Source organism: Arachis stenosperma, chromosome 6, assembly GCF_014773155.1.
Source record: "Arachis stenosperma cultivar V10309 chromosome 6, arast.V10309.gnm1.PFL2, whole genome shotgun sequence".
Taxonomy (NCBI): domain Eukaryota; kingdom Viridiplantae; phylum Streptophyta; class Magnoliopsida; order Fabales; family Fabaceae; genus Arachis; species Arachis stenosperma.
The window spans coordinates 139,685,724-139,709,892 of record NC_080382.1 but is presented as its reverse complement, the minus strand read 5'-3'; the positions used below and the strand labels follow the sequence as shown (position 1 = coordinate 139,709,892).

At 27.9% G+C, this 24,169-nt stretch overlaps 2 protein-coding genes across 6 annotated transcripts; both read right to left on the bottom strand.

The window, feature by feature from the left end:
* Positions 1–1,214: 1,214 nt before the first annotated feature.
* LOC130934810 ((-)-germacrene D synthase-like) lies at positions 1,215–11,511 on the bottom strand. The gene is made up of 7 exons (XM_057864341.1): positions 11,377–11,511; positions 10,702–10,978; positions 9,671–10,058; positions 9,195–9,410; positions 8,953–9,094; positions 7,892–8,137; positions 1,215–1,532 (listed from the first exon to the last, which is right to left on the bottom strand). Exons 1-7 carry the CDS (start codon positions 11,509–11,511, stop codon positions 1,215–1,217), a joined length of 1,722 nt encoding a protein of 573 aa, XP_057720324.1.
* Positions 11,512–18,367: 6,856 nt separating this feature from the next.
* LOC130932403 (protein FAR1-RELATED SEQUENCE 5-like) lies at positions 18,368–23,968 on the bottom strand. Of its 5 annotated transcripts, none has more exons than XM_057861722.1 (5): positions 23,839–23,968; positions 21,010–21,239; positions 20,309–20,377; positions 18,762–20,219; positions 18,368–18,649 (listed from the first exon to the last, which is right to left on the bottom strand). In XM_057861722.1, the coding sequence occupies exons 3-5, from the start codon at positions 20,324–20,326 to the stop codon at positions 18,608–18,610; spliced, it is 1,518 nt and encodes a 505-aa protein (XP_057717705.1). In that variant the 5' UTR covers positions 20,327–20,377; positions 21,010–21,239; positions 23,839–23,968; the 3' UTR covers positions 18,368–18,607. The 5 variants fall into 5 exon arrangements, with proteins under 5 accessions (XP_057717705.1, XP_057717708.1, XP_057717704.1 ...); XM_057861725.1 differs by having other exon boundaries at positions 21,010–21,186; positions 23,835–23,944; XM_057861721.1 differs by having other exon boundaries at positions 23,835–23,942.
* Positions 23,969–24,169: the final 201 nt, after the last annotated feature.

Below are 24,169 nucleotides of genomic sequence, written 5' to 3'. Positions count from 1 at the left end.
TGATATCTTCTGATCAAGTAGCATTCCACATTAAGTTACCACAATTTTCTCATCATGTGTTGATGTTCTTAATTAACAAATGTGAACCCCAAATATTTGACTGATTTGAAAGCAAGCTCCATCTTTGGCCCTTCTAATCTAATTATTCTTAGTGCATATGATATGTGGATGATGCTCTTTCTCAATCCTTATTTATTGCTAACGTTCACCTATAAAAGACTTAAGTTTTCATTTTTTTTTTCCGAACATTTTTTCCATGTGTGATTGTGATCGAATTATTGCATGGTTTAAAATGGTTGACCACATCACTCGATAACCTAAACTAACTGGAATATAGGGTTGGTTTGTTTAAGCTTTTTGAGCAAAAATGATTTTTTTTTTAAAATACTTATTCTATTTTTTGAATAATTTGTTTCTGTTTTTGTAATTAAGAAAGAAAATAAAAGCAAAAAATATCGTTTTTTTTAGAAATAAATAGATATCATAACTTATTTTTGGGAAATAATTTGATTTTTGCATAAGCTTCTATTCTTTTTTTATTTGTCGTATGTTATTTTTTTTTATTTTTGAAATTCACTAAAAACCGAATTCTTGATTTTTTGGATATAGAATTCTTATACCATGTCATAAAATCACTTATATCAAAAGTTTAAACTGATAAAAAAAACAATATAAATAATTATATCTCTAGCAAACTAATTTTAATTTGGTATATACCTAACATAATTGAACTAACAAACATTAAAAACGAATATGCCTCAACATATTGGTTCCTATACCAATTTAAAATTTGTATTAAATCTTTTTTAACAATAAACATTACAAAAGTATTTTTAATTATTTATCTCGCACTACTAATAAATATGCCTTACCATATTTTGTTAAGTTACACTTTTTAGAATTATAAAAATGTGATTACAAATTTAATACTAATATAAAAATTTAATTATAAATTTAATAAAATTATTAAGATTACCATAATACTTAATTTAACCTAATAATTATTTTCTTGATAATAGCCTCTCTTTACACGGAAAGGGAAGTGGGGGAAGCGCAAGCCAGAAAATGATACAATAATGATTAAAATTTAAACATCAAATTAAGATATTACATAATAAGCTGAGTTTCATGATACAATGATTATTAGGAAGTAAAATGTAACCGAGCATGGAAAATATGACACAACTTTCACTTTGAATTTCTGGATAAAATTATTAAGAGACAATAGGATCCAAAAGTAGTGCAACAACATAATCTTTGGAAAGTTGTCCGTTTGAAAATTTATCCTCAAAGTTTCCCATGGCATCGTCTAAATTTGAGTATGTGAACTCAACCGCACGTGCCAAGCCAAGAATTAAATCAAGCACGTGCTTTGGAATGTGATCTAAATTGATTAGGCAAGCTTCATTTATATCCTTCCAATAACCCTTAATTTCATTTTGAATGAGTTTATATGCATCTTCTTCTGAAACATCATATTGTTTCATGCAACATTCCACTGCAGAAGCAACATGTTCTCTTTCTTGTTCAACCTGTAGATAAATAAAATCACATTAATTAGATAATAAGTTATGTGATTACAGACATTATTATATTTAATTTATGCAAAATATGGAAGCTACCTCATGCATGGCATAGACTTCAATTCAAAATATTTAGAGAAAGGAGTACAAAAACTAAATATATAAGGACATGTTTGATTTAAGAAAAGAATATTGTTGGTTCCTCTTTTGGTATTTTTTAATTTTTTTTATAAAATTATGAAAATTAAAAAAAATTAAAACACAAATAATCAAACAAATCCTAAACTTTGTAGCTTATATTATGTCTAAAGTGTCAAGACCGGTAAATTAATATACTTATACAACATTTTTATTAATCCCTAGCTAACACTACAACATTTTAAGGTTGAGGCAACATTTAAAAAGTGTTGCCTAAAAGCTGATAAAAAGTTGCTTTTGATCTATGGCAACACTTTTGGACCTAAGGCAACGTTTTTGAGCGGCGTTGCATATGCAGCCGTTGCCTTAGATCAATGCAACACTTTTTTGTTTCAAAAGCGTTGCTTTTGAGAGCAACGCTTGGTAAGTGTTGCCTTTGGTTGAAAAACAACAACACTTCAAAGGTGTGTTTGAGACAACACTTTTTCAGTGTTGTCTTTTCTCTTATATTTTGGCCACTCTAAAAAGTATTGCTTATTTGCAATAAAATACAACCCTTTTACGTGTTGCTTATAAGTTTGAATTCGCAATACTTTAAAGTGTTGCCTATTAGTTATGAATATGCAACCCTTTAAAGCATTGCCTTTTCTTTTGGATATGCAACCTATACAAGTGTTGCCTTTTCTTTTGAATATGCAACCTATACAAGTGTTGTTTTTTCTTTTGGATATGCAACCATACAAGTGTTGTCTAATATTCAAAATATACAACTAATAGAAGGATTGCCTCTTTGGTAAAAATAAAAGTTACTTTTTAATAAAAATACACAAAAATAAATTATTTAATAAATAAGAGACAAAATAACTAATAATAAAATTTATAAAAGAGACAAAATAACTAATAATAAAATTCTAATTAAAATAGATATTAAAAGGTTTAATTAGTATTTGAAATACATGTTCATCAATAATTCTCAACAAAATAATAAAATTCTTGTCTAACAATAATTGTCATAACAAAATAGTAAGTAATATTTATCAAAAAAATATCAATTTACTTGCATATTTAATATCCATGCTTGACTTGTCTCATATGCTAAATCTGCAAATAATACACAACAAAAAAGTATAGTATTAAAACTGAAAAATTATAATAAAAATTTCTTTATGATATATAGATATAAAAGCAAATTACTAGCTCATACTTTAAGATCTTTATATGAGAGGAGAAGCAAATTAAAACATGTTTAAAATTAGCAAAACAAATTAAAACATGCCATTCAAACACAAATTACAACAAATAGTACAGGTTTCAAATAGTTGTGAACTTAAAAATATCTCCGGAGAAGTCCTGTTGACCTCATTTGAGACCATAATTATCAAATTACTTTCCCTCGTTTACAATGAATGAATTAGCAAGGGGTGGTTTCTAACATCTGATGCAAGCAAATAACGTTAGATTAATATATCACTCAACAGGTTGTGCTAAGGGTTAACATTGTAGTAAAGAAGTTAAAGAGTGTGTAATACCTAGGACTACTTTCAAAGCTTCTCAAATAGTACCCTCTGGGATGTTGACAAAGGGTTCCTACCCACAACAAGTGTAATCAACACTGAGAATTTATAATAGTACATAATTTAAGACATAAGTTGAAAACTTAATATTGTGAATCTTTTTCCAGTTAAGAGAAATAACCCAAGGGCCAAGGCATCCCATCGCGTAGCCTTAACTCCCAGATAAAAATGTCATTATCCAGTGGAAAGCAAACATGAATGATTGAGTTCACTATATCATGCAGCTTCAAAACTTCAATTAATAAGATACTATAATCTGTATTGGATAAGGGAAGCTACAAGAACAGAAATTACCATGGACTCGTGCAGTGTTTTTTTTAAACCTTCTCTAATGTAACAACAAGAAGCAGATTTATTAAACTTATAGGAACTTTTTGCGGACTACTCATATCTTCATCACCACACTAATTCTAAAGCCAATCCCGTTGGATATATTGATTAGAGAAGACCTTAAACAAACCTTAAAGGTTGTAATTTATAAAAGATAATAAATCCAACAGCATCAATAAATATAATAGCAAATCTTAGACTTCAGATTCAAGCATACTTATTCACAGCAGTTTTTGCAAGACACCCATCAAAATCAAATGTAGCAATTTTAGGAAGAGCCAAAAAAAATAGAGAAATATAGAAATAGTTAAGAGGATAAGAATTAAGACCATAACAATATAAACATGATAGACTTTCAGTTTTTCACCATTAGACACTAAAGCCATTACTAGGTCATCAAATAAACAAGAGAAAGGGAAAATCTTACCTTGTAGTTGCTCTTCACTTCAGAAACTGAAAAGTTAATTTCCTCTACTGCTTCAATGTCTGATTCACACAGCTGCATGCAATAAACATGAAGAACAAAGGGAGTTAACAGCTTCAATGTCTGCTTAATCAAATCCACAATTCTGACATGTGTGGAAACACATGCTTGCCTTCCTTCACTTTGTATCCCTGCCTTCATCTTTTTGTATGTCCTCTATAGCTTTATCAACCTATCAAAGAAGTGTACACACAAGCAGTCAGTAAAATTTGAAAAGAGACAGGTTTGATTAAGTTCAATAACACAGAAAATTGGAAAAGAAAGAATAACTCATTATACTGGCATCACAAGTTAACTTTGCTCTCCGACATAATCTCTCTCAACATTCATATTTGATTTGTTTTTTAAAGAAATAATGGAAATCTCACCTTCTTTTGAGACCTGTCATGTGCAGCTACCAATATCTTCTTCAAAGCTTTCTGGTCAGTACTCTGAAGAAACAAAAAACATGCCAAACTTCACCTCAATAAAGTTGATACAAAATTCTCATCATAAGCTTCAAAATTTAAATTGCAATATTAACAAACTTGACTCATTTTTCACTGGTTGCATCATACAACAATATAAAAAAAATGTATACTTATAAATTTCTTGAAATTTTGGGAAAGGGGGCGGGGGATGTTCTTAAATTGAAATGATAACGTTAAAAACTTGTTTCACTGATTAGAAAACTAAAAGAATAAACTGTTGTAAATATAATAATATTGAAAGGCTTCCTTGGAGCAGCACATAAAATAGCCACTATTCACTTGGCAACTCTTTGGATATGAATCCAGTAGTAGGATCAGTTGTGCTGTGCAAGCCAAGGAGGCAAACTACTTTTAAATAACATTTATCTACATAATATTATTTGAAACAAGCAGCAGCACATCACATAAAGACCAAATTTGTATGAGCAGGCACAACTACCAGCCATAGGTTCAGCAAGCATTAGAGTCTCTTCCGAAGCTCTTATTAGTACATTACACGTTTGGTGTTTGTATATTAGATTATACAGTGAATATGAAATGGAACTTGTGGAGGTGAACTTATAATTCAACTGAAATGTTAAAGGGAACCAGATATATGGCATTCAAATGCTAGATTCTTGGAAATAATATTCATGTGATGTGATCATGTCTAATTGTCTGATAAATTCATAACCAATCCCTGTTGCAATCATCTTCCTAGTTCAGCACATGATGCAGTGTGCATGCTTGTGTTTATATCACAATCAGTGTTTGTGATATGATTCTACACCAGAAGCTTCAACTACATATAAAAAGTCTAATTACTTGTTGAAAGCTATACTTAAATTACTTGTTGAATCTCAATCCAGCAACGTAGCAAGCAACAGATCAAAACAGTAGAGTAAAATCTAATTAAGCTGATGAAGATTGCAATATTAAGAAGGAAAGAACATTTCAAACAGTGCGATCAAGACTAGAATGAAAGGAGAAATTACGAAACCTTACAGCCATCAATCCCGAATTGGAAAATAGTGACCGATTTTAGCGACCAACTAGATTGGCTTTGTCATCGGTAGCTAAATCGGTCACTAATTGGATTAGTTGGAGGGGTTCTAGGGTGCTTCAAAGCATTTGGCAAGGATTATTAGCAGGAAAAAAGAATGATTATATTTAGAAAATAAATAGAATGTTGATAGTTAACGAACCTTTACTGTAACGGTGGTTCCAGCATTCCCTCGAAGCCTCTGTGCTACAGCTTCACTATCAAGGCCATCAAGCCTCTCCCCTGCATAATCAACATTTATTAAAAGAAAATCAGTTGTTTCTCTTCAGACCCATAGTTTAATCCCCAAAATAGACTTAGACAAGCCCAAATTTGATGAAATGTCGTATCAGAAAGAAAATGTTTAGCAGCATAAAGAAACAACCCCAGGATTCTATATAAGGGAACATCTAAGCAATAAGCTTGCTAATTCTGGTATCTTTAAATGAATAGCTTCATCAAAAAGAAAAGAATGCAAATCAGATATTTGTTTGATACCATTTATCTCAACCAACTCATCCCCTTGATGAATACCACCACGAGCAGCTGGACTGCCTTCAATGCAGGATAAAACAACCTGTGATTTCAACTCGAAAATCAATGTGTATGTTACCAGTTGATATTAAGAGATAATATTGTTACAGTAAGAAACTCACGAAGCAGCAGATGAAAAGGTTCTATGGAGTAAACTGAAATGAGTTTCAAGAATGGGAAGGCGAAACCAAGTTTTCCTTAAGCGGGGGTAAGTCTCAATAGCATAACAATTGACCTCAGAACAATCAGCACAAATTTTTAAAGTGGTTCGCTGCAGATCACTAACCAAATGTCCTTGGTACTCCTGGCAGCCACAACACTATCCCCGGCGGCCACGAACATGGCTGTGCAACTCAAAACAGAACCAGATAGAGCGGCGGCAGCCTACAACAACTCCGGTGAGCTTCCTCAACGACAGTGGTGGCAGGAGCTTCGGCGGTGCTAACCGAGGCTTGACGGCGGCAGGAACGGCGGCGGTTGAAGTTCAGCAGCAACGGAGACCAGGCGCGGCGGCAACTCCACACGCGACGGTGACAACGACGGCTTCACCTCCTCCGCGCGCGCTCTTTCTTCTCCGTCCGTGGCTATGGTTCGCGCTCCCTTCCGTTCGCAGTTCTGTTTCCGACGCGGCTCAAGGACGATCGGCGGCGACGACCAGATCTCCAGCGACGGCAACGAGGATGCACGACGGTGCCTTCTCCCTCCCAGTCCTGGCTTGCGCTCGTTACTCTCTCCCATGGCTCCCTCCGCGAACGCGCTCTCTCTCTCTCCACGGTCCGACAACGACGCGGCGGCGGCAGTGAGGCACAGCACGCCGGTGCGATCTTCTTCTCCGCTCTCCTCTGCTTTCCCCAGATCTCTCTCTCTCTCCGGTGATGGCGGCGGCAGGACGCAGCACGGTCCCTCCTCCCTTCCCGATCTCCCTTCTCCCTCGGATTCCCCCCTTTCTTCTTTCTTCGTTTCTAATTGTTGGAGTTAGGGTTTCTAATTGAAAATAGGACTTCCAATTTTATTTTGAACTATAAGGATTTGAATCAGTAAATCAGTAAATAATATATAAATTATAAAGATGTATTTTGTATTAAGTCAAAAGAAGAAAAAAATATTTTTTGTTAAAATATTTAGAAGGTAGGTCAAAATTTTAAGGAGAAAATTTTAATTTATTTTTGACAACATTTATAATAAGAAGTTTATTAAAAATTTAAGAATAACACTTATAAAGTGTAATATATAAATATCATAAATGTTGCTTATTTAATTTACAAAAGCAACACTTCTTACTTGTACTTTTAATTTATCAAAAGGAATAGTTATGATGTGTTGTTAAAAAAGAGTTGCAACAGCTTTATTTTTATGTAACAAATATTAAGTGTTGTGTTTAATTGGTTTAGACAACACTTTTCAAGTGTTATTTGTAATATATGTTGCAATAGCTAAGAAATGTTGTAGTGTAAATTTCAATTAATAACTCAATAATAAGTTAATTCTAATTTAATTTATCACAAGTAAAATTAATACATAAAATTACTTAAAAAATAAAAATTGATAAAAATATGCATAGTTCTATATACCACTTCAATTTACTAGCTAACATAAACAATGCATATATTAAAAATTCTAAAGGGATTAGAATATTTTAATTACAAGTGTCATTAGAAATATTGAGTTATTCTCTATGAGGATGATCAACTTGGCCATTCGATAATGTTATAAATTAATTAGTTTTTCTAAAATGAAATTATCTTAGAAAAGGATAAAATCGACCTTATAAAAAAAAACAAAAGGAATTAAAAAAAAAAGGACACTTTAATTTATACCTTATGTGTGCCTAAGTCATCCATGAGTCTGGCAATAAGTGATACAGCTTTCATGACTTTTGGATTATTCAAAATCCAATCAAAGATATCTTTTGTTGCAAATTCTCCCAAACCAATTAATATTGTCATTTGAAGTGCGCATGTTGAAGTTGCAATTCCATTAATCTTGTACTCCTCATATGTTGGAACATACTTCTCATCACACCATTTTGCTTCAACTAAATAACCTTGTACAAAATTGAAAAACTACAAGTAGAAATGTAGAATAATCAAATTTTTAAAAGATTGTTTAGTTATAATTGATTAACTATGTTAAGTGTATATTAAAATCAGTTATTAAAATTAATTATCAGTATAGAATACATATTAAATTACAAAATATATATTAAAAATAAATTAAATTACACATATATTTATGTATAAATACATAATGTGTCCGATTTCAGTGTACGAATAATATTTTTGATAATCAATATGCGCATAGACTAAATAATTTGAAACATATACATCTTGATTTTAAATAAATTTAAGTGGGTGGACAAAAAAATCCTTATCAATTATCTTATTTTTATATATACTAATTACTCTTCTACTTATTCTATCGATTCCTTTAATTTATTTAATGTGTTTATTAATAGAAAAAAGCTAATATTACCTATTTTTAAACTAAATAATTTTTTTATCATCAAATATATAAAATGTTAAAAATAAAATAATTATTTTCTACCAGAAAAAATAACTAAAAGTGGATGCTACAAAGAAAATCAAAATACTTTTTTGATAAAGATTTATTAAAAAGCAATGATAATTCTAAACAATTATTTAAGAATCAAAATATTCGATTTAAAATTTGTTATAAACCAATTTGAGTGGTTATTTTTAAAGTTTATTTGAATAACTTTTTTTTATTATTAGAAAATATGAAAAAAAGATAAAATTAAAATTATTTTAATTAATTATAAAAAAATATTAAAAGCAAAAAATATATTTTACCTATATAATTATATGCATATAGATTAACTAAAATTTTGATATATATTATGGACGGATTAGAAACCTACAGCTTGTTTGACATATTGAAGCACCAGGGTGGATTTTCCATTCTTTGCAGTCTCCAACTCTATCTCATCACATAGTTTTAGAGCCACACTAAATGCCACTTTCATGCACTCTGGAAGAGATTCGATATGACCCATATCCCATCTAAAATAATAAATAATAGAATCATTCATCATGATGACAAACATTTTTTTAGTTATTTTTCCAATGGCATAAATTATTATTAATAACCTAAATGATGAACCTGTGCATTGCCTGAGTGAAGAGCTCAAGTTCTTGAATTGTGCCATAGTTATCATAAGTGTCATCTAGAGTAGCAATGCATGTGATCAATTTGCCCAATATTCTTCTATGAATGCTATATTTGGGCTCAGGAATTATTAGTGACCAGAAGTATGCCTCCACCACACGATCTCTAGTGTAGGGAACTTTTCTAGCCATCTCTAATTCTCTCCACCACCTGCACACATTATTCACATTGCAACAAAAGTGACTAAATTTTACTGTCACTAAAAATAATTATTTTGATACAATATCTTTTACTTTCATTAATTGTCAAAAAATATTTACATAAAATATATTGAATTTTTTTATATAATTATTGGCTTTTGAAAATACTCTAAACTTTCTTAATAACCATGTGTGTTATTTTTGTTAGCAACTAATAATAAAAAATTACCAATATATATATTTAACGCTCTAGAGTTGTAGTATACTTACTTGGTGTTACTGCCAACTTCGTTTTGGTGCATTTTCTGTAGCATATTAAAATCTAATTTTGCAAAGGCTAAAAGATCTTTGTTATGAGAAGGATCTTTTTCATAGAGAGATATGTAAGACCTTGACTTTACTCTTGGAATTGCCCTGTGAAGAGGTTGCCTTAAGCATTGATCAATGTGTGTAGCAAGAGTTGGGCTCAATTGATGATTATTCATCATGATCCTGGACTTAAGATTAGCATATGTGAAATCAATTGCTTCTTCTAATATATCTTCTCCCTGAATATTTAATTGTGCAGCTTCATATAAACTCCACATTCCTTGAACATCTTGGCCAATCATTTCATTATTGAACTTGCCTTTGTTGTTCTTGAATTTGTTAAATATATCTGTTGTTCACTCATATTAACTATCATCATGAGAATATACTATATTTATTATTTAAGAGTAAATATTTTTTTCAGTCTTCAAGGTTACGTTTAGTTCTAAAAACAAGACATAAAAGACAGTAAAAATCAATGTTTTTGTATTTTGTTTAGTAATAAACTAGAATAAATTATGAATGTTCAATTTATTCTCTTTTTTTATTTAAAAAATTGGAAAAAAAATATAATAATAAATAATATAATTATAAAAAATTAATAAGAATAATAAAAGAAAAATAAAAAATAAGTTATGTCTTTTGTTAGTGTTTTTATGTCTTTTCTGTCAAGATGAATATAAAATACACTAATTCAGTGTCTTTAGACACAATGTCTCTATCTCTTAGCTTTCAAATATGATTTTATGTTTTTGTGTCTCTGTCTCAGAGTCTTGTGTTTGTAAACAAACGTAGCCTGAGTATTTGTCTAAAAGACAATGCATTTTTACTCGACAAAAAAGTTTAATTATTCAAATAATTGATCTAAATGATCCTATAAATAGTATTTGCTGATGTGTCAGAGATTGTTTAGATAGACCAATAACAAAAATAAATTTTGTTTATATATTTTATTTTTGACATGCATATTTTAAAATAAAATATTTACGTACCTGATAAAATATGAAATCCTTTTTGTCTGAGTAAACGAAAAAGTAACGAATGAAAATGAAGGTTTTCTTCTTTTAGGTTAAACCTATTTTTGGCAAGATCATTGTAGATTTGTTCTAATGCTTCACCAATTTCATCCTCAAAATGATAAGAAATATCCAATTGCTGCATTGAGTCGATAATACTTAATTTTTCTAGGATGTTATTACTTGAAGATAGGTACATCCTCACTTTTTCCTTATATACTTGATCTTGTTGCCTCGTATTATCATAAACTTCCTACAAATAGTGATGGCAGAGAATCCAATGTTCATCAATCAATTTAAGGGGAAAAAAAAAATCATACTAAACATGTCTATTTGAGTAAAAATCAGAGTCGGTCGTCGAAAACTAATAAATCTATTGAATTAGTGATACTTTATATGGTTTGTGGTTTTTTTTTTTATAAAAAATAAAGCTTTCTATTTTAAGATTTACCAAAGAAGAAAAATAAAAAATGAAAACAAACAAAATATAAAGTTATATTATTTTCACTTTTTTTTTTGTTTCATAAAAACTGAAAATACTAAAAGTAAAAAAGAAATGTTTTCTCAAACCAAACACCTTTTAATTAGAGCATTTAAATCCTTAAAAAAAAAAAAAGAAAATGCATATATGTAATTAGACAAAGAACATACCAGGGGATCGGAATCAAATTGAAGGAAGATATTGCCCCAAATGTTGGGACTATATTTCACAAAAGGTCTCTTGAAATCATCGTCACGTGCTTCATAGTGGATTTTGAGAGCTGAAGCAGAAGCTGCAAGTGACATTATTACAATTTGCAAATGTGTTTATGCGTGTAAAGCGCGGTGCTATGAAATCTTTGTTACAATATCTTATATATAAGACTTAACTGACGTAATGTCCAAATTAGTGGTATTTGTGGATCGGATTCAATCTGTATATGTGGTACATTTATTCGAATCCGATTCGAAAATTATGGATATCGATCCGATCTATAAGATTATTAGATCAAATCCGATTTGATCTGCACAGTATACTAATAGGATAGAATTTCAAATTTTATGTAGGTATTCGCGGATCTCCAAAAATAAATAAATAAATAAATATTTTTTTATATTTTATTTTAACTAATAATTATTATATATATATTGTATTATTTTATTTTTATTATTCGAAATCGGATCGGATCCAAGCTTAAAAACGCGGATATTAAATCCGATGATTTTAATACGGATCAAATCGAAATTTTAGTCATATCCGATCCAATCCAATCTATGTTCACCCTTAGTCCAAATAAAGAACCAGGAAAATTGTTAAAAATATAGTGGGTGAATACTCAAATTTGCCGCAAAGATTATTTATTTTTTAAAAGATTAAATTAGTCATATTAATTCTTAAAAAATAGAATGTAAATTAAATTAATATTTTTATTACTGATGAAGTGTCACATGATATGATGATATAACATATTAATATCACATGTCACAAGATGATTTTCACATATTATGCAATATACTATGTTTTATTTAGAGTCAAATTAATCCCAAAAAATACATATATAAATTATTTTTGTCCCTTAAAATTTTAAAAATCAATCAAATTAATCCTTATATAAATTTCTCTTATTTTTTCTCATAATATTACATTTTTAATATTTCTTAATCTTACTAATTTTAATCTCATTTTTACACCATAACAAACAAAATTCTTTTCCTATAGAATAATAAAAATAATTAAATTAATATAAACATTTTTGTATTTTTAAATTTTATATTTTCAAATTTTAATATTTTTTGTAATAAAACTTTTTATTGAAATCTTTTTATCAAACTATTATTAATCATATACTAACAGATTTAATTTTTTGATATCAACAAATAAATATATTAGTTATTTTAAAATTTTAATTTTTTATATATATTTTTTTAAATTTTAAATTTTGTTATTTTTTAATTTATGTGGTAGAATTTAATGATTGAAAAATTAATATATGTGATTACTTGTTAAACCTTAATATCTTCATGTATTTTTTAATATTATTATTACTTAGTTAGTGCGATTTCTCTGTTTTGTTTTTTTCGATTGTGAGAATTTTTTCTTTTTAAAAGTTAATTTTTGTTAAAAAGAATTTTGAACCAAAACAAATATAGAACGATAAAAATAGACAAATAATAATAATTATACTAAAATTTGGGTGAAATTTAAAATATTAAATTTTTAAAAATTCAAAAACAATTAGTATATAATTAATAGCAGGTTGATAAAATTATTTAAATAAAAAAAATTCACTACAAAAAACTAAAATTTTAAAATGTAAAATCTAAAAATATAAATGAAAAATTAACTTCTTAATAATTTGATTATGTTTACTATTTTATGTAAAAAATTTTGTTTATTAAGATGTAAAAGTTAAAACTAAATTTAATATGATTAAAAAATATTAAAAATTTAATATTATAAAAAATTAATTTTTAAAATTTTTAGAATAAAAATAATCCATATATGTACATATATTCAGGGATTAATTTAATTGTAGATAAAATTATGATCAGATGACATCTGACATATGCACTAACATATAACACGTTAACAAATTATATTATAACATATGATATATTAATTAATCTGCACGTGACACTTAAAATGACACGTTATCATTTGATTAGCTAGTAAAAGGACCATTTAATTCATCTTCTATCTTTGAGAGACTAATATAAATTTATAACTAATATAATTTTTTGAAGATTAATATAAAAAATAAATAATTTTTCAGAGATAAATTTAAATATTAATCCAAGATATAATATTAAAAAGGATTTTATTAATAATAAAAAGCTCAAAATAGTTAACGATTATATAAAAAATATAACAAAAAGCATTAAGTTTCATTCATTTTCTCTCTCTATATATATACTAATTTTATTATTTGAAGAATAAGAATTTTAAATGGGTTATATTCATAATTAAAACCTAAAAATAGTTAACGATTATGTATAAAAAATAAAAGAAAAAGCATTAAGTTTCATTCTCTCTCTATATACATGAGATATTTTTTGAGATAAAATTTTCATTTTTTGTTATCTAATTATTATTAGAAATATAATAATTTATGTACTTTTTATCAGTTTAAATTTAAAAAAATAATTTTATAATATAATATCAAATTTTTTATAATAAAAATGTTTGGATTTGATCCTTATTATTTTTTAAAAAAATAAAATAAATGAAAAATATTTATATACAAATTTAAGTAAATTTAATAAAAACTTTTGGTCGAGAAAAGACGCGTTAGAAATATAATAATGGGTGTCATCAAACTGACGGTCGGTGCATGATCTTAATTATTCAATATAATGAGGATAATATGATTAATATCTGAAATTAAATCTAAAAAATGTGTTTCATGTGCTGAAAATTACTTGGCAGTGATGAGATAAGATATAATGTCTTGCTCTTACACAGCCACTTATATTGCTTTTTTTCTTTTCTTTTTTTTTTTTTCTTTTCCTCAATTTATTGTGCATGATTGAAACTGATTGAACCTTATCGGGGAAGAAATTATGAAATTTTCCGATGGAAATACGATATGGAAACAGAAACAGCTAAAAATCAGGCTTGATAATCTATACTCTATTCGCGAGTATTCAACTCGAACTAATCCGTTTGGATAGGATTATATATTCTATTCGTTGCGGCTTGCGGGTAGAATAGGATGCGGTATGAGTTTACCTGCGGGTAAAATAGTAGGATACGAATTTAGGATATACTTTACTTTATTCTATCCGCACTCCTATATATATATATATATATATATATATAAGTTATGTATGTAGTAAAGAAAGTAAGTGTTGAATTTATAATTTTTTTTCTTACAAAAATTTAAAATAACTACTAAATTAATTGATAATTATATTATTTGTAATTTTAGGTTAATTTTTTTTAGATTTTATTAATTTTAATTTTAATTTGAACTTAAGTTTTTATTTTCTATTTTATTCATATGTATGAAATTTAGAATAGTTGAATTTTATATTTGTTTGAATTTTTTATTTTTCTGTAGGTAGGATCAAATAGAGTAGGGTTTAAAATTTTAGGGTGCAGGTAGGATTATAATTGAAAAATTCTCAATCTACAAATAGAATAGAGTAAAATCTTAAAAAAATTTTCAACCCGTGAGTAGGGTTAGAATAGAGTCCAAACGACCAAACCTTACCCTATCTATTGCCTGCCCTATAGACCATCTTATTACACATTCTAAAAAATTCTTCATATTTAACCTAAAATAATATGAGTAGATACTTTTATAGATAATTGTTAGATTTAACTATCTTATTAATTAATTTTTATAATTTTACTAACTTTTAATGAAATTTTTTAATTTAAAGTTATAATTGATTTAGTCGAGTGATCAATTCATTCGTCTATTTAAATAAATATTGGAATTTTAAATTTGTGGTAGAATAGTCTTTGATTTACTAAATTAAAAAATATTATTAGATAAAAATTCATAATTAGATATTTATTATTATTATTATAAAAATAATTCAATAATATTAAAAATTAATTAAAAATATGATAAACTATATGATGATTTACAAAATAATTATTATAGTGAAAATAAAATTTAACTATTCCTTCCATTATCAAACAAAAGCATTTTATCAAATTATCATTATTAATTAAATTTTTTCATTTACTATCTCTTCCATTATTCTACTAATATAGCTCTCTTTGGCATTTTCCAATCATGTTATTGAATATGAGTATATTTGAGAAAAAATAATTAATGGTGTATAATTTTTTTAAATTAACACTTAATTTGTGAATAAATAAAACTTTATAAGTGAACATTATTCAGAATATAAAGAGTAAACGTACATTAACACTTATTTCTCAGCTGGTTTCTGTTTATTGTTATTTGGTTCAACAACTACATATCAATGATTTGTTCTTTCCTTTAATTTTCACATTTGGTGAAGTTTTTTTGGTTTCCACAGTAATCTCCAGCTCGGTGGTACTGAAATCTATCTAAGAGTTTGTCGTTGGCCAATGGGTGAACTGTGTCTCGTTGGTTTTAATAATGGACTTTGTTAGGTAGACAATAATTTTTGTGAACGATATGAATAATGGACTTTAAAATTGGCCCAATAAACGGAAATGTTTGGTAACCGAAGAAAATTAGCCAAAAGCAACTGTAACTTGCATTATTTTAACAATTAATGAATGCTAAATAAGGCAAGTTTTGGCTGTTTTTTTTTTGTCTTCTTAGCATTACTCTAAAATAAAAATACACTACACATTCAAATTACCCACTTAAATTTTAATATTAGGATAACCATCCACACACCTAGTAAATTGAGCATCCAATATATTAATTGTTCACATTATTTAATATTTTTATTGTCTAACTTCAATAATTAGTCTTGTAACATGATATGACAATAGAAACAAATAGTATTGCAAATATTAGATAATTATTCACTAATGAAATATTCACTAATTATTAGATAATTAAATAAAAAGCATTCAAAAATAGTATAAGATTACAAATATAACATGTTAAAACATTGAAAAAATTAGAAATCAAAATTGAATTAGAATTGAAAATTATATTGCACCCAATTAGAAGGTAGTAGAAACTACAAGATTGTAAGTTGTTTTTTAGTGTAAGACAACACAATATTCATGAAGAATGAAGACATATGAATTAAAATTTTAAAATTAACCTAAAGAGTTTGAAACAAATTTGAATAAAGAATTTGACTAGTCAAATTTTTACTAGTTTTATTGAGTTAGTTAGTTAGTTAGTTAGTTTTAAGCAAGTGTCGGGGGGTTTCAAATCTCACTTTATGTATGCAGTAATCTATTGACTAATGGCAAATCCTTAAATGAAGGAGTAAAGGGTTGAAAGAGGAAAAGACGAAATGTTGAAAATAGAGGAAATAGAATCGTTATTCTAAAAGAGAAAGGAGAGACGCTTTAAAGTTTTAGAGTACAAATTAAGTTAATTGAAAATTAGAAAGTCAAATTGAATTATAAGTCAAATTTTAGGAACTATTTTGAACATTAACACAAGACATTGGTTTGGAAATTTTGCCCATTTTCATTAGGTTTGGGAAGTTTTATAAATTGGTGTTGCTTTGAGCCACTAATGCAAATACAAGAATTTCCTCTGCCCTACCTATGTCAAATTAGATTACAGTTTGAGGGCAAAATGAAAATATGAAGAAAGGATTCAGATTTTTCTTTTGGCCATATACTCACCCGTTTGTGTTTATGTTATTCCATTCTCTACTAATTTGTGCTAATTAGTTGTATTCTCCTTTTTCTTTGATATCAAATCGATGTTCTTTCTATTGTGATTTTCATTGCTAGCGGTTGGGTATGATATTAATTGGGGTATCATTTGGTATGATATATAACAATCTCATGACATGATTGCTATAGTGATTTTAGAATGAAGGGGAAAATGAATGATGAATGTTTGCGAGATTATGAATTATTTTTACTCTTGTTAAGGTTTGTTTGAAAAGTTTTAAAAGTAATTTTTTTGAGTTTTTAATTTATGAAAAATAGTAGTATTAATATTTGGTACAATTTTTAAAATCAAATTATAATTTTTTAAGAAGCTATTTAAAAGGTTATAGAGAAGTTAAAAAAATAACTTTTTTCATAATACTACTATTTTTTATTACATTTCTATAAAATAAGTACTTTTAAAACTAAAAACTCAAAAACAAATAACTTATTTACAAGCTACTTCTAATATAATTATTTATTATTTAAACTATTTTGTTAAAAAAAAATTAATTAAGTTGTTTATCCAAAATGGATTAAATGTTTGAATGGTAACAAAATTTCACTGAATTCTGTATATTAAGAGATATCTATGTCAAATATTTATTCACACAATTTCATTGCCATGCTTATTTGAGCATAACCCTTTTAAGGAAGTAAATGGTGGTTACCACTTACCACTGATAGTTACATACCTATGGCAATTAGTAGTAAAATTACTTCACTTCTACCTACATTATTAACAAACCACTAGTATAAAATTCAGCCACTTAATTGGTCCATAAAAATTAGTCCCTCATTTCCACTGCAAAGATGCATATAACACTAAAGTTTAGTGTACTTGCAACTGATTCGATGACAGAAACACAAGAACTAGTAAATAAATAGAAATAAATGATACATTGAAGAGTACATTACAAAATTACAATAATCAAATCATGCATAACACTGTAAGCAAAAGGCTTCAACTATAAATATTGAAGACTGATGTATTGTTGAATTGAAAATATACATAAACATTTTAGTGCAGCTAAAAATTAAAAAAACCCTGTTTAATTTGACCGTATATGTAGGCCAAGAAATGTATTATTTTCTTGCGTGTATATATATATATTAGAATACTAGCAAAATTTATTATTTTTAATTAATAGTTAATAAAAAATGTTTTAAAATATGAATTAAAAATATGTTGTTAAATTACTAAACTAAAAAAATTAGACTGGTAACTAAAAATACTGAAAAAAAAAAAAGAATTGCTGGCCTTGGATGACCTTAATTATCTGAGTTATTAGTTGAAGGCGTTTCTTCTTGTTTCTTCTTATCCCCATTATTTTGACCTTTGTTTCTTATACGATCTCCCAAGGCAAGTAGTTTAATGATAATCAATTATTATGAAGTTGGATAAATGTATTCTAAAAACGAAAAATGATAAAAAGAAAGAAGTAGGGTATGTAATGGAGGGTAGTGTAGCTAGAAAGCAGTACTAGTTAACAGCATAGAATCCATTGACATTGAGTTTCCTTACTTACATCTATATTGCCATGTAAGTACTAACCCGATACTAAATAATGCTACTACTAAGTCATAATCGTCTGCTTCATGTTCCTACTCCTCCCAGATATCTCCAAATGAACTATCCTGCCAAAACTAAAATAAAAAGCATAATTAGACATATTCCTGTTTTAATCGTTATGTAATCACTGCAATTGACCAAACATACATTATATTCATTAAAACTAGCACTTGAAGAGACACTTACATCAGATAGTGCAGCTTCATAGTTTTGGTCACTATAGTCATTTTCAGGAGCTTCCCTCTTTCGCTTCAAACGATTTATTTCGGCCCATACTTTCTCACTTACATCAACAAAGTCGCGGGTCGTAGCAGAAGCAAGGACACACATCTCCCTACATAGATCATTAAGCATCAAATTTCTACATGTAACCACCGAATCCCAGCTGAAAGGACCCTCATCCATGAACCCCATGAATTTCATTCTAGCCTCCTTTGTCCATCTATCCAGCACAAGACTCCTGGGGAGCTCTGAAAATTCAAGATGATCCAAAACAGCAACAATATGGTTACATGGTACGCCCAGGAACTCCATTCTGAAACAAGAGCACTTAAACACTGACTCATCCGGATAGTGGGAGACTCGCCACTCTTTCGAAGAAATTCCAGATTTGGAAACTGTATAAATCTCTGAAGTGGGTGTGTAAGTACATGCCTGCACCTCCAAAGTACAAGCTCGTGACAGCATAGGTCTAAACAAGTAAAATATCTCTCGTGTGAATAAACTAGCAGCAGAGTTCTCCAAAGAAAGGAGTGGACTTTGCAACACAACCTCACCAACCACAGAACATAAATCAGATTGAACTTCCCTATCCCTCATTTGGGTTAGGCATTGGAAGAATAGCTCCACAAAGTCTCTTAGATTGTGCCTACAATGAACAAACTTTCCAAGCATAGAGTGCAGGTCTTCACATCTAGATGTTGCTTTGAACCCACCAAAGAAATTCCTGCGAATATGCGCAGTTGCCCACATTTTCTTACATGCATAGAGATCACAGACCCATTGGTTATCACCAAGGCCTAGTTCTGTAACCATTTTGTTCCAACGATCTTCAAACTGTGATATCTCATAATCAAATAACATGCATTTCTTAAATTCAGATGTAAAAGTGGGGTTACCCAAATTGCTGGTAGCATTCTCAATTAGATGCCATGCACAGAGTCGATGATAGGCAAGAGGAAAGACAACCTCAATGGCATTCTTCATGGCTCTATGTCCATTAGTGATCACAGATCCCGGTGCTTTTCCCTTCATTGCATCCAACAGTTGTTGGAGTAACCATACATATGTCTCCTCCTTCTCGTTAGAAACAAGAGCAGCTGCAAAGACTATCATCTGGTTATGATGATTAAACCCTGAAAATACAACCAACGGACCCATGTGTTTGTTCTTTCTGTAGGTCGCATCAACTGCGAGTACATCTCCGAATATCTCATAATCCAATTGACTACAAGTATCTGACCAGAATAAGTTTACCAACCCACCCTCTTTGTCAGCCAAATACCGCACAAACATTCTAGGATTTTCATCCGCCATGGATTCAAGAAGATTAAGGCAAGACATGGCATCACCACCCAAAACTCTTCCTTGCTTCTCAATCTGATTACAAGATAGGTCTCCTGAAAGTTCTTCACATTCTGGATCCTACAACAAAGTTGACACCAAAGTTACTCCATCATGACCAAAACTAAAGGGAGGATAGCAACCAAATTGTGGGAAAAAGGGTTTTATACCATTTCCATCTCCATCATTGCAACAGCACCAAGCAAAGATCAAACGGGTTAACGAACCTCCCACAATTCCTGTCAATATTTCAATATTTTTTACATGCAGTTTAGATAAAGTAACACCCAGTACATTGGCCATGAATATACTTTTCAAGCAATTGTTTTTCCAAAGTTAGGATGGAGAATCGAAACCTGAGATCTCTAAGTGAGGATAAAGAGATTATGTCATTTAAGTTATAAATTGTTGGCTAGTTTTCAAGCAATTTAATCACACTTAAGTTGACAATTTCAGCAGATTAACAGCCTAGTGCTCTAGTCTATATATCAAATTATTCGAGTTTCAGTAAATCCGGATGTGTTTGGTAATATGTATTCATTGGTGTCAAATAAATTTACTATTATTATTCAATTAAATAATTAAGACAAACAAAAATTAGTATATAATTATATCAGACATTTTTATTGACATTACTTCATTTTTTAAAGAAAACAAATAATACTAACAAAACACTCAAATTAGATCTATATATATCAAAAGAAGGATCAGAGACAGACAGAGAGGTTATTGTTTGCTGTAAAGAGGGGTTTTTTTGAAGTGTTGGATTTGGATGTGTCTCAAACAAAACTAATCTACAACTAAGCACCTAAGAATAACATTCACGTTTATAGAAAAAATGAACATCCGACGATAGAAAGAAGACACAAACCGGCTGCAAAAGAGGCTTTGGACGTCCGGATTGCTGCAGTGCTGTAAGCTCGACTCACACAATATACGCGTCCTCCCTATATACAGTGGCCTGTGCGGACGACGGCACCAGTCGGAAAAATGTCGGCGCGATGCCCAACAGCGACTGATAACTGTGGCAGCACTGTACTGGCTTTTGCTTCGAGAAGAGAGTGAAAGAAGAGTTTACACCGTATTGAGAGGGAGATAATCCTAATTTGATAAGAATCATGATTTGATTCAAATTTTAAATGAGAAACTATTCAAAATTAATTAATTGCCATAACTACTCAAAATTAATTAATTGCCATAACTAACGAAAATTATGATTTGATTCAAATTTTAAATTAAAAACTACTCAAAATTAATTATCTCTAATTTAATTTTAATTTTAATTTAATCCCATTATACACATAATATAAAACATAGATTATCTTCTCGTACTTTTCTTTATAATAATTGTCATGGACTCATGGGACCACGGCACCATCAGATTAGTTTTTCAACGGCTTAGATGAATTACTTTGGTGTAGAATACTAGAATTCTATGTCAAACACTTTCTCCTTCTTTTTTATATATTCAAAAAAGACATTACTCATAGTCTCATATAAAGATGGCAAAAACTTTTTTTTTAAATTATTTATTTAACCACAGTTAAAAAGTATAAATTATTAATAAAATTAAAAATCTAAGAAAAAAATAATTATATTAATAATTTAATTAATATTAATTCAAACGATACTGAATTTTTAATTTATATAAAATATTTTTTTAAAATCTCAATTTTACAATAAATTTTATTTAAAGAATTCAAAAATAAATAAGAATTATTAGACTAAAATAAAATAATTAGTAATAAAAATTAATAAATTAAAATACAAATCTTTAAAAATAAAAAATATTAAAAGAATTATAAAAACGCAACTCGTACAAAAATATTGAGTTCGAAAAATAAGAAACGTATCAAAATAATAATAAAATGAAAGCAGAAGAATAATATTATAAAATTTATAAAAAAATAAAAAATAAAATAATCTTCTAATAATTTTTTGTTAAAAATTTAAATTTTAAACAAATTAAAAACTTGGTTTAAAGTCAAAGTAACATTTTAAGAATATAGCAACATTTTTTAATTAAAAAGATAATATTTTTAATTTATGTGACATGTCAAAAATTTAATACATAACAATTTATTTAATAGACAAAATTAAATATTTTTATTTAAAGATGTTTTAAACTCTTTGTGAGTCTCCACCTTAAAAAAAAAAAGATAAATTTCTTAGGACGTCTAATATGTCGTGCTTCATTTTGTTTTTTAAATAAAATAATCAACTAATTCTTTGCAGTGATCTTTAAAATTCACAATTTTTATCATTTTAATTCTTTAAATTTAAAATTTATTATATTAATATTTGAGATCTAGTTTTAAATATCATGTTAGTTTCTGAATCTTTTTCACTGTTGAGTCGACAAAGAAAATATTAAGCTAGTTTTAACTTATCACACTAAATACAAGATAAAATGATATTTTTTTATTTTGACATTTAAACAAGATAAAAATAAAATCGTCTTAGATAATAAAAAAAGATAAATAATTTGCACATATATACTCTTTTTCGTCTTTTTATTTTTATCTTGTTTAATAAAACAACACCATTTATTTCTTAGTCTTCTATTCCAGCATAATAAATTAGAGTTGACTTAACACTTTATTTGCTGACTCAGAAAAAATTTAAAGACTAATATTGTGTCTAAAATTGGATCTCAAAAATTAATATCATAAATTTAAATTTAAAGAACTAAAATAATAAAAACGATAAATATGAAGGAATTTAGTCGAAGTAATTGGAATATAATTTCTACTAATAAAACTAAAAATTAATTACATTTGTGAAAATTCTAATTTTAATTAAAAAAAAAGACTTATTGGGATGTTAAATCTTTCAACAAATAAATAGTTCATCTTACTTTATTTATGAGTATATTAAGGTACTCTCCAGAAAAATAAAGAGTGGTAATTTTAAAATTTAAATTTTAAATTATAAATTTTAATATCTAAATAATAACTTTTAAATTATAAATTTTAATCTCTAATCTCTAATCTCTGAATCTAATTTTTTTAATAAATGAGCATTTTTTAAAAAGTTTTTTGGATAAACTTCTTAAAAAAAATCTCTTTTTTTAAGTAATTTTATTTTAAAAGAATAAAAAAAGTAATTTAATATTTGAATGTTTTATATACAAATATTATTTATTAATTAATTATATTTGAGTAAAATGATATAAAAATATTTTTTGTTTATTTATTATGTTAAAATATTTTAATTTAATTTTTTTTAAAAAGATATAAATTATAACTTCTAAAAAAAAATTAATTTTTTAGTTTTTTTTTTCTGTTAAAAAATTTGTCAAACCCAGTTAAAAAAAATCTCTTTTTTTAAAAAAAAAAATTAACGACAGCAAAGTCTCAAACAAGTTGTAGTCAAATAAAAATGAGTAAATAATTAAATCAAACATTTTTATTGATATAACTCAATGTTTGAAAGTGAAAAAAGTTAATACCAACAAAACAATCAAACTAGATCTTGCTAACTATAAATCTATCCAGATTTGTAAGGATCTACTTCAACGAATCCAACTGTATAATGAAGCACCCAAGTCTAACGAAAAAAAAAAAACACAGTTAATATTATACCGAGCACCTTGCAAAACAAAAACATGATAATGAACAACGATCTCAGATGAAAAAAATAAAAAAATGAGAATAAGACGAGTAGCAAAATGAGAAGAAAGAAAAAGGAGAATACCGACAATAAGCACAACAGCAGCATAAAGGAGAAACCAGAACTTGAGGTGTTACAGATCAAGGAACAGAGCGAGAATTTAAAGCCACATTTTTCTTCGTTTTAGTTTTGGACTCCTTTCGGACAGCAAGACATATGACTGGCCCAAAAGAAAACGCAACACTTTTGTCCAATTTGTCCTATACTCCCAATTTTTTTTATCTATTTCAACATTTAACTTATTTGTCTATTTGATAGCTTTTAGCGAATTTTTTATTTTTAATATTGAAATGACAGTGATGTTTTTTTTAGGGTAATTTACTTAAATAAATAAAGTGGGAGAGTTATTTACGTAAATG

What these genes read in the sequence shown, in the direction of transcription:
- LOC130934810 (XM_057864341.1), bottom strand. Translation starts at nt 11,511, where the DNA reads ATGTCACTTGCAGCTTCTGCTTCAGCTCTCAAAATCCACTATGAAGCA. An exon ending in AGGATTTCATATTTTATCAG is followed by an intron (nt 10,059 to 10,701) that starts GTACGTAAATAT and finishes AGTGAACAACAG; the next exon opens with ATATATTTAACAAATTCAAG. An exon ending in TTCACTCAGGCAATGCACAG is followed by an intron (nt 9,095 to 9,194) that starts GTTCATCATTTA and finishes TTATTATTTTAG; the next exon opens with ATGGGATATGGGTCATATCG.
- LOC130932403 (XM_057861722.1), bottom strand. An exon ending in ATGAAGCTGCACTATCTGAT is followed by an intron (nt 18,650 to 18,761) that starts GTAAGTGTCTCT and finishes TTTTTATTTTAG; the next exon opens with TTTTGGCAGGATAGTTCATT.